This window comes from Castanea sativa, chromosome 4 (genome assembly GCF_040712315.1).
Source record: "Castanea sativa cultivar Marrone di Chiusa Pesio chromosome 4, ASM4071231v1".
NCBI classification, from domain to species: domain Eukaryota; kingdom Viridiplantae; phylum Streptophyta; class Magnoliopsida; order Fagales; family Fagaceae; genus Castanea; species Castanea sativa.
Genome location: NC_134016.1, coordinates 16,953,697 through 16,964,440, shown reverse-complemented (window position 1 = coordinate 16,964,440; position 10,744 = coordinate 16,953,697). Strand labels below are relative to the sequence as shown.

Sequence of the window (10,744 nt, the reverse complement as noted above, 5' to 3'; positions counted from 1 at the left end):
AAGCAAATCAACACCCACAATCATACATCCAAATATCTACACCCACAAATTGAAACCCATTAACCCACAAAGATCAAAACCCACTAAACACAAAAAACTTAGCTGAGATTGAAGCTTATGAGTGTTGGGTATCAAAGATCCGAGTTTGAGGAGAGAGAAGAGATCGATGGCAGCGGCGGTTAGTGTTTGGTGAGAGAAGGGATTGGTTCGGTCTTGCTATGGTTTTTGTATTTTGATGGCGGCGGCGGTTATGGTTTTTGTATTTCGTCTCTGACTCCACTCCTCTCTCTCCCTCTCGGGTCAAACTCCTCTCTCTCCCTCTTGGCTTTGATCTGGGTTTAGAGAAAGAGATTTTGAGATATGGCTTTGATCTAGGTTTAGAGAAAGAGATGTTGAGATATGGTGGTTTGGATTTGGGTAGAGAGAGGGGCTGAGATCAACGGTTGTTTGGATTTGGGTTTAGAGAGAGTTAAGCTAAGATCGGCGGTGATTGGAGCAAATCAAGGGGAAGGAAACTCTGAACCCAGCCCTTTTGCTCTTTGGGTTCTCCCTTGACTAACGATGAGCAAAGCAAGGGGTAGATCTTCAAGGTTTTAATAATGGATGCCGTGGGTTTTTGATTCGAAGAAACCGATGGGAGACATTTGAGTTTTTTGAATTTTTTGGATTGATTTGATAATTTTTTGGTTTTGATTATTTTGTATATGTTTGAGAATATTGGGGGTTTTGGTTTGTTTTTCTTGTGGGTATTTGACCTGATCTGGGTTTGGTTCTTTGTTGGAGATTGATTTTGCAGGAGATCTATATTTTTGTGATTGTTGGGTTTTGTTCTCATTTGAAGATTGCTGTGTGTTTTACATGTTTGGTTGCTAAGAAAATGCAAGAAGGGAAACAAAAATAATGATTTTTTAAATTTCTGGGCAAGGTTGCTGGAAAGAAAATGAAGAACATGAAAGAACACATGTTCTAGATTCTTTGTGTTCTTCCCAAAAAAAAGAGAAAAAAAATTAATTTAATTTTTTTCTTTTCTTTTTAAAAAAATAAGAAGGTTATAAATTTTATTATTATTTTATTAATCTGTCAGTTTTCCCGTTAGTTTGGTGATGGAATAGTGCTTCAAGGACTAAAATGTCCCGTATTAATTGGTTTAAGGACTAAAAGTGGTAAAAATAAAATGTAGGGACTAAAATGAAAAAAAGTCAAAATGTAGGGACTAAAAGTGCTTTTACGTCTTATTTTTAAAATATGGGCAACAAAAAAGGCTGATGCAGAAGAACAAGCACCAACATGCATCTAAGGTGAACAAGGATAGATTTCAATTTCACAATGGGGCAGACACTAGATTAGCCTCCAACCAGAGTCATTTATGGCATTGATGCAAGAAGATGGTCTGTCCATCCATTGTCTCTAGATGCATGACGGAACCTCACCTCCGGTTGGGCCTAGTTGGCCTAATAGATTAGGGAATTTATTTTATTTTTGTAAGGACCTAAAATTCACAAACTCGTTAAAACGCCTACTGCAAGTTTCTTGATCAAAGATCCTTATACAATATATTTGGTAGAGAGGGTCCAACAACAAAAAGTCCTCTCTCCGTAGTGTCCTGACTCTTATTTATATCATTTGTTCCTTTCATCGTGGCCTTACATCTCGCAATCTACTATGTTTTTCCCCCTGACATCTGTCTGTCGGTAATGGAGCAGAGTTCTAACTTTGCGTTCAGCACTGTTCAGGTCATATCTACATTAATGCAACGGATTGAGTTGGTACCTTCTAATTAATGCGACCAGAATGGTTGTTGCCGGGCATTTAATGCAACCCTCTAAATTAGCCTGCCACCTTCGGATATTTGTAACCCTTATGTCAGCAGCGCCCATGCCACTTCATCTTCGGGTATCTCCAGGTAACTTCCCTTACTTCTTTACTTCATCTTGCTTAATGCATGTCGGCCTTCCTTTCCTCAGGTCTTCGGGTTCTTGGGTCCTCGGAACCTCACAATTTTCTTTGGTAATCTTATTTAAAATCCCAAAGTTTCTATATTGTTTTATGCTTGACTTGGTAAATAAAACTTCTATTGGAATTGACTACAATTATTGTACAACCAAGGATGTAAATTTGACATCTACTGAGTTTTTCAAATGACAATATGGATGAATAACCACATATGACTTAACTTCAATGACAAATCTAATCCTAAAATTATTAAAATACAAGGAGATCTTATGCAAACTATCCTAACATAAGGACTATCAATGAGAATAAAAGTGACTTCCACAGATACATAGTTACAAGATTTTGCTTGTTTCTCAAATGATTTCTATCAAACACGAGTTCAACTTCTACTCCTCAAGACTAGTAAGTTAGAGGTAAAAATTAAATCAAGAAAACCCATTTAAAAAGCATGTTCAACATTTAAATAAATCATCAATTATTGTTTAAAAATCATCAATCATCAAAATTTAGATAAATCATCAATTAAAAAGTACATTAAAAAACCACGTCTATAGTTTATAAAGTTTTAATTTTTTAATAAAAATTGCATAAAACAATACCTTATCTTCTTTGGTGAGAGGAAACACAAATGGGATTATGGAAGTCAAATCGGATTTCGATCTACCTTATCCAGCTAGGGCTTCTCCGGTTTAGGACTTCACCGGTTAGGATTTGGGGATTTTGGTTTGAATTTGGGGCTTTTGGTTTCGATTTGGGGATTTCATGGCGACACTCAATACACGGCTCACACACGTTTGAAGGAGGAAGAAAGGGGTGACGCAGCTGAAGGAAAGGGAGGTTCAGGGGTTTCTAATGGTTTTTTTTTTCTTTCCAGAACTCGCTAATACTAATACCGAGTAATGATATATATAGTATGTATGTATGTATATATTCTCCATGGAATATTAGTGCTAGTGTGGGTGAAAGCCTTTATGGAAGAGGAAGGGATCATTGAGGGCATCCCCAGTCTTGTAGTGCATTCATGCAGCAAGATTAAGATTGAATGGACATAGAGGGAACGAGGTCTGGTTAAGTTTTCAGGAGGAAAACCTTTCGAAAAAGGCTTAGCCATATCCGAGCAACACAAGGCAAGCTAGAAAACCAAAGGAATTGGAGGAATCGAAGCAAACCACGAAATCCCAAAAAGGGGAGAAGTCATTCGCATTTCCAAAGTAAACTCCAGTTGGAAAGCCAGGATTAGAAGCAGTTCCAACACCAGCTTTGGGTCAACAAAACAAGCTAAGACCCGTGCGCCAAGTTATTGTCTCAAATTCATTATGTAGATGCAGGATGGGAACACCTTTAACTTAACTGAATTGAGAAGTTGAAACAAAAGTTTAAATCATTGAAGGCTTGTTTGGTAGAGTGGTTCAAACCAACAAATTCAGTTTTTAAACAACCTTACACATTTTTACACACTTTTTTACCCACAAGTATTTCAAAAGACTACAAACAACATTACTTAAACTCCTCTACCAAACGAACTTTAATTTTCTAAAAATCGAGTTCCATTTAGATTTCTTAATTCACGAAAGGCCACATTTGCTTGGTCCTGCGTGGCGCAAATTACACATAACTCGAAAATGTAAAAATCGACTTACATAAAAAACTCGATTTTCTAAAAAACGAATTTCAAAACAGGGATACAATGTTAAAATTTAAAGTGTTTGAAAACAGAGACAATTTACTGGATATTTTAAAAATAAAGGACAAAAAGCCCATCCAAAAGTTGAGAGTTTAAATTCGAATGACACTTCTTTCTCCCATAAAAAGGGAAATATGGGTGAAATTATGGATACTTTCGCCTATATAACTTATTACTATACATACATACATACATACATATACATGTACATATATATATATATAGTTGTATATATATAGCCAATTGCAAATGTGATAAATTACCTCTACCCAACATACTCTAAAAGACGAGCCAAACAAGTTTCATAAGCCATTCAAAATATAAATTGCAAAGATGTGAACATGTTTCAATCCCCCCTCCTTTTTACTTTAGGGTGGGAATTAGATGAGACTATCCATTGGGAAACAAAAGATTAGACAAAAACACAGAAACAAGATTGGGTGAAGAATAAGAAATCCTGTCACATCTTACTACCAAAATAATGATCCTTATTACTATTATTCTTTTTAACTATATTATTGCTCATGCATGAAAATGCAAGTGTCATTATATAATACACATTTATAAACAGTGCAGAGCATTAGACGCGCAAAATAATTTAATTATTTACTTCACCTAAAGCAAAAAAAATGGTGCTCTTGCATTATAATTTAATTATTTACTTCACCTAAAGCAAAAAAAAAGGTGCTCTTGCATTATAAGGAGGCTTGAAAAAAGCGATCGTTTACTCCAGCTCTATATAACTGAATTCTGATTCACTTTCAATGCTAATCTCAGTGTTAGCAGGTGCAAAAAGAACATCTCCTTCAGTAACAAGTTCGCCTTTGAATGATCCTGCATGCATAATTCCCTCCCCAGCCATGACAAGGAAAATGGAAGGGCCTAAAACTGCTGGAAAAACTGTTGATGCCCTGTAGGGAAGAATACATCGATCCACCATAAATTCATTAAAAGGTGGCAGGTACCTTCTTACATATGAATTCAGAGGAACTCCTTGCAGGATTTCAGGAAAGCCCTGCAACATAGACAAATATCAATATTCATATATTTGTAATTTGCTTCTGATGTAGTAACATCACCAAGATAATCGATAAAAATGACCCCAAAAAAAAAATATTTATTAAGAAAATATTAAAATAATATCATTTTTTTTCTTGCACTAACAGTGAAGAACAATCATTAAACTCAGTCTAAAATGGGAACCAATATATGTGCGCGTGTGTGTGTGCGAAGATTATCCACTGTCAGGTCTGTCAGACCATTAATTGGTTTCATGCTATGCAACAACCAAACATTTGGCTGAAATAACCCCACTTGGAGGTTAACAATACAGATCTCAAATTACTAGTGGAAGTGGCTAGATGAACTCCATGACTACAAGATTGCCAAAGGAAAGATGTATTTCCTTTAAAGCAAACAAAAAATCCAATAAAAACTGGATTAATACCTGAGAACATTCATTACCTGTTTGTATGTGAGCATGGAACAAAGAGTTTTGACATCACGGTGCTTGGGAGTAAGGCCAGCCCGTACAACATTGTCTGAAGTTGCCATGCATTCAATGCACTCACCGGATACATATGCATGAGGTTCATCTGCCCCAAGATACAATGCTTCACCAGGATTAAGCTTCACATAATTAAAAAAGAATGCTGATATGACACCAACATCAGCTGGATATTGCTTTTCCAACCGCAACACCAGTAGCTCCTTATCTGTTAATTTCCTCACCTGACACAAGAGGGAAAAAAGGTCCTATCAATCATCAAAAAATATGAGGAAAAACAAAAGCAGGAACACTTTTTAAATTTTTTTGAATTCTCCTTGTGCCTGTCATGCTCAATACCAAGTTAATCAGTGACCAAATGCCATCACATATAGAGATGAAAATTTTAAGTTTATTTACATATATTAGTGTAATTTTAAGGTTCCAAGAGCTACTAACAACAAATTGATTTTAATAATTGGCAATTTATACATAGGGTGTAGTTGATCCAACTGTGGGTTCATAAAAATGCATATACTATAAGCAGTAATTGAGCGGTGCAAATATTGCTCAATTTAAATTGGCACAGCTTAATCCTCTCTCTCTCTCTCTCTTGATATATATATATATGTGTGTGTGTGTGTGTGTGTGTGCGCGCGCGCGCATGCACACAGGCTCCATAATTTCGCATTTGATCAAATCTGGGTTCTAACAATTGAACATGACAGAAGTTTTTATTACACAGTGACCATTATATAGTAGGAAGCAGCATCTTCTCAAAGGCTAAATATAACAATCAAATCATCCTACAAATAAGAGCATAAAGCTCTACAAGCACAATCTTACTTATAGAACTACAAACACAAAAAGGAGATTATTAATTGCAAGTGACCTGGCTTTCAATTTGAAGACGACTTTTTATATTGGATATCACTTTCGTTATCATCTCTTTGCTAGCCAACAGGAGCTTTGTGAAAATTGACCGCAAAATAGATTTTACTTTTTCCTCTCCATCCTGCTCATTAATATGCAAGATTTGGTTTGCATATGCACTACCAACCATATCTACAATCTCAGGAACATAACAAAGTACACCCTTAAGCTCCTGGTAAGAAAATAGCAAGTTGCTCCGAGTAAATGATACTGAATTAACAAATCATTTGAGCATGCATAGAATACAAGAAAGCTTAGCTCAGCCACTACAATTACCAAATGTTCTACCACACCAGTCACCTTGTACACTTCGTATCCATAATATAAACATCCGGTGAACCTCAAAACAGTACTTCTAAAGGAAGAAAAAAAGTGTGAACCTGGCAGCAAAGAGAGGGAAATATTACCCCATTTCTCCTGCACATGCTCAATTTATGATACAAGGGATGCCTTTAAAAAAGTCTTGTTTGTTTCTGGTTTTAGTTTTATTATTGTTATTATTATAAGTTACCACACACCCAATGGGTTTTACATTCATGACCTTACCCTCCATGCAATATTGTGGGAGGAAATGCTATTTGAGCTAGAGCTCATTAGCAGTTTGTTCACAATTTTCATGAATAAAACTTGATTAAAGCTGCTGCACATACCTCGATAGTTAACAAAACACAAACACACACACACACACACACACACGCACACATGACTAACAATCAGGCAGCAGAATCCAGTTTTCAGCAAGGAGGGGAAGACTAATTTTTTATTTCCTTTTATTTGTCTCCCGACCAGAAACTACTAGGAAGTCCAACTTTTGTATATAACTGAGATCAGTCAGAGCAAAGCTGGCTGATGGTTAGGGATTAGGGATTCATCTTGTGACCTGAAGTGTCATGCGAAGAACCCAAGGGAACTACAAAGAAGTTAATAATTCTCCATTAATCTCAAAAAAGAAATTTACTAACTTTGTCATGGTAGTGTGAATAAGGGTTCAGCCAGTTGATAAACTTTTAATTCAGGAATTAAATGGGCATCACAATAGTTATGAGTTAATCACCTAATAGGTAGAGGTAAAATTAATTACATGTGCACAAACATGAAGGTAAGAATGAATTATAGAATAAAACTGGGTGCCAATCAGAATTTTAATCAATAATAAAGGTACAGTTTTATCCATTTTGAATGCAGCGACAATTTCACAGATTGCTTTCATTATTCTAAACTGTTTAACAAACAAGCAATTCTAAGCAACCCATTCACTTATCACACCTATATCAGATCATCCACAAAACTCAGATTTGAACTTGGATCCACAATACCAGTCAACAAGAAATATCAAAGCAAAAGCTTCAGATATACAAAGCTACCTTGGATCTCATAATACCTCAAGACTGATAAACCCGCAAAGGGCCTCAAACTCTGTTATTGCCAAAGCCATCTCAGGCTTGTGATTGTTGTCCTTATACACATCTGGTTGTGCCTTATGCAACGTCCTTGCCAACTCTTTATTGGGATGAGCCGATACCTTGCCAACTCTTTATTGGGATGAGCCTGTATCGACGAAGCTTTTGCCATAGAAAGTACCTATTTCCCACTAAAGAGTCAAAATCCCACAAAACTCTTCATAAACAAAAAATAAAAGATTCACACAAAACCCATCAATATATAACAAAGAAAACTCAAATTTCCGTCATATCAAAACCCAAAAACTCAACCATAAGCTTACTGCAACAAAGACAAAATTGTATAAAAAACATAAATTTAGACACATAAACACATGCATCCATATGTGGGACCTTTCACAATAGAACAAAAAATCACACTAAACCCATCAAATATTTAACATAGAAATCTTAAATTCCAGTCAAATCAAACCTAAAAACTCAACCAGAATTTTACTACAACAAAGAAAAAAATGTACATAAAAACGCAAATTTACACACCCAAACGCATATATCCATAATATAAAATTCACGAAAAAAACCCATCAAATATTGAACATTTAAGACTCAAATTCCAGTCAGATCAAACACAAAAACTCAACCAGAAAATAGACTACAACAAAGCAAAATTTTACAAAAACATAACTTTACACACCCAAACGCATATATCCATAACTTCAAATTTTCACACAAAACCCAATAAATATTGAACATTGAATACTCAAATTTCAGTTAAATCAAACCAAAAATCAACCAGAAATTTTCTAGTACAAAGAAAAATTTTACAAAAAAAAATACAAAAACAGTCTCATATATCAACCTGCAGGAACATCAGTTGTACTCTCCACATAAGAATTTTTTTTAATAAGAAAATTCACACTAAACCCATCAAATACTCAAACATAGAAATCTCAAATTCCAGTCTAATCAAGTCCGAAACATACTAACACAAAGCAAAATTGTACCCAAAAAAGAAATTCAAACACTCAAACACATAGTGGGAAAAACATGAGCAGAATTAGTATATTGTACCTTAAACAAGAAAGGAAGATCACAACCCCAGTTGTGTAAAACCTTATCACCAAGCACATTAGGATTCTCCGAAATCCACTTCTTCAAGCTCACACCCACATCATCGTCAACCGACACGCCATTGGAAGCGCGTGGGGCCTGGACCACAAACGAGGGTCCAGACTCGTGAGTGCCCATCCATAACTCCGCGTATGGAATGTCGGGTCGGGTCTCGGACCCCGAGTTCTGGGCATAGAGCCGAGCGACCCGAGAATCGTGACCCTTTAGACCCCAGTCGTAGTTTTGGACTGAGCATCGTAGCCTGAGAAGATTCTTCTGAGAAGGTGTGGAATCCATTAGAGAAAAAGAGAGAGAGAGAGAGAGAGAGTTGGGTCTAGAGTCCAGTGGTATTGGTGGCAGTGCATGTTGGGCATTCTGGTTTTATGCTTTTTGAAGCGGAGTTATGCTGGGGACACTTTGGCAGATTGGCAAGGGCCTTGCCACGTCAGTAGGCTATGACACAACTTACCAATCACAACTTAAGTGGCAGATTGGCAAGGGCACGTCAGTAGGCTATGACACAACTTAACATGTAAATGGGCCTAAAAATAAGTGTAATATTGTTTAAAAATTAAAATAAGTTTTTAAAATACATGCAGCAACTAGACACTTGTTTGAGGGAATTTGCAAGCTAGGTCAGTAGGGAAAAAGTATATAATAAGTTAACCTAGGATTAGAAGGTTTAAGGAAACTAGCATTTCGAGTTTCAGAAACTCGAGATGTGGCAAAAACTCGAGTCTCACAGCCTCGAGTTAAGCCCGTTTGGTGAGTGATGAGATGGACAGAAAACGCCACATAGATCTCAAGTTTTAAATACTTGAGTTCTTTCAAATAGAAAATCGAGTCTTAGACACTCGATTTTCTTGAAGTAAACATTTAAAAATTACTAAGATCTTGAGTCTTAGAGATTTGAGTTTAGCTGTGCAAATTTTTTTAAATACACGCCCACGCACACACACTCAGAACAGCTCTCTCTTCCTTACCCACTTAGCCTCACTTAGAACTTTCTCACCCACACTCATATCAGTCCACACTCAAGTGAAATCTCTCACCCACTCATATCAATCCACACTCACTTTGCTCACTCACTTTGCTCTCACTGCCTCACCCACACTCACATTACCTCTCTCACTGCTCCTCCCTCTCAACAAATTCATATATCAGGAATGGGTTTCATTGTAGTTGGGTATTTGTTTGTTTGTTGGGTATTATTTGTTGGGTGTGGGTTAAAAGATTTGACTATTTATTTTGTAGATAGTTAACATAACTTTGCTTTGTTTGACCTATTTTTTTATTGTTAAATTTTTTTTTTCCATTATTGTTTGTTTGACCCATTTTTTGATTATTCTCTCTCTTTTCATGAATTACTCTAACTCTGAACAATATATAAATGGGTTAAGTTTTTGTTTCGTGAAATTGAGTGATAATTTAACCTATTTTCGGGATTTGCCTGTTTTTGGTATATATTAAGTTAAAGAAGTTTTGCAGTTTAAGCCTTGAATCTATGTGCTAGTGTTGAAAGAATTATAAGGGCTAATACTGTTCAAGGCTGTTATGCCTCAAATGATACATATAATGCATGTATAGCAAGTCCGCTTCCCAACTATTGACATGATTTGTTGTAAATTGGAATAGCATCACGTTCACTTAAACCGACTATTGCTAAATTGTATTATCGTACATTATCACAATAGGTCTCTTGTCAACATTAGTTGTAAAAAAATTTGTGTCCTTCCTATTGTGTGCCACTCCAATTGGTTTCTAGGTTAAGTTTTCCAAGTTGGGAGGAGACGGAATATGGTGTAGTCTTTGAAATTGAATAATAAATTTGTGAACCTTTGATTAATCATTTGACACCCATTCAAATTTTTTCTATTTCCTATTCTTTCACTGTTGTTTTATCTATCCATTTGATTGTTATACTATTTTTTTTCCTTAATTATTCTTAACTCTGAACAATTTATTCTATAGTACTCTAATAAGTTTGTTGGTTAAGTTTTTCAAGTTGAGAGGGGAAGAAAGTATCATCTAGTCTTTGAACTTGGGTGTTAGCTATAATTTATAAACTTTTTTATTAATGATCTGTACAATTTTTAAATGTGAGGTTGATGACTTGCTTTGTTTTGTTAACTAACATAGTAACTTGACTCGAACAGGTTCACAATGAGTGGAATTGAT

The 10,744-nt window shown here is 35.8% G+C and overlaps 1 protein-coding gene across 2 annotated transcripts; it reads right to left on the bottom strand.

Moving 5' to 3' along the window:
- Positions 1 to 4,108: 4,108 nt before the first annotated feature.
- Positions 4,109 to 8,976, bottom strand: LOC142630536 (mannose-6-phosphate isomerase 2-like). Of its 2 annotated transcripts, XM_075804525.1 has the most exons (6): positions 8,528 to 8,976; positions 7,579 to 7,637; positions 7,438 to 7,546; positions 6,016 to 6,228; positions 5,102 to 5,368; positions 4,109 to 4,652 (listed from the first exon to the last, which is right to left on the bottom strand). In XM_075804525.1, the coding sequence occupies exons 1-6, from the start codon at positions 8,861 to 8,863 to the stop codon at positions 4,362 to 4,364; spliced, it is 1,275 nt and encodes a 424-aa protein (XP_075660640.1). In that variant the 5' UTR covers positions 8,864 to 8,976; the 3' UTR covers positions 4,109 to 4,361. The 2 variants fall into 2 exon arrangements, with proteins under 2 accessions (XP_075660640.1, XP_075660641.1); XM_075804526.1 differs by lacking the exon at positions 6,016 to 6,228.
- Positions 8,977 to 10,744: the final 1,768 nt, after the last annotated feature.

What these genes read in the sequence shown, in the direction of transcription:
- LOC142630536 (XM_075804525.1), bottom strand. Translation starts at nt 8,863, where the DNA reads ATGGATTCCACACCTTCTCAGAAGAATCTTCTCAGGCTACGATGCTCA. An exon ending in GCGGGTTTATCAGTCTTGAG is followed by an intron (nt 6,229 to 7,437) that starts GTATTATGAGAT and finishes TTTTCTTACCAG; the next exon opens with GAGCTTAAGGGTGTACTTTG. An exon ending in CCATGCTCACATACAAACAG is followed by an intron (nt 4,653 to 5,101) that starts GTAATGAATGTT and finishes TCTATGTTGCAG; the next exon opens with GGCTTTCCTGAAATCCTGCA.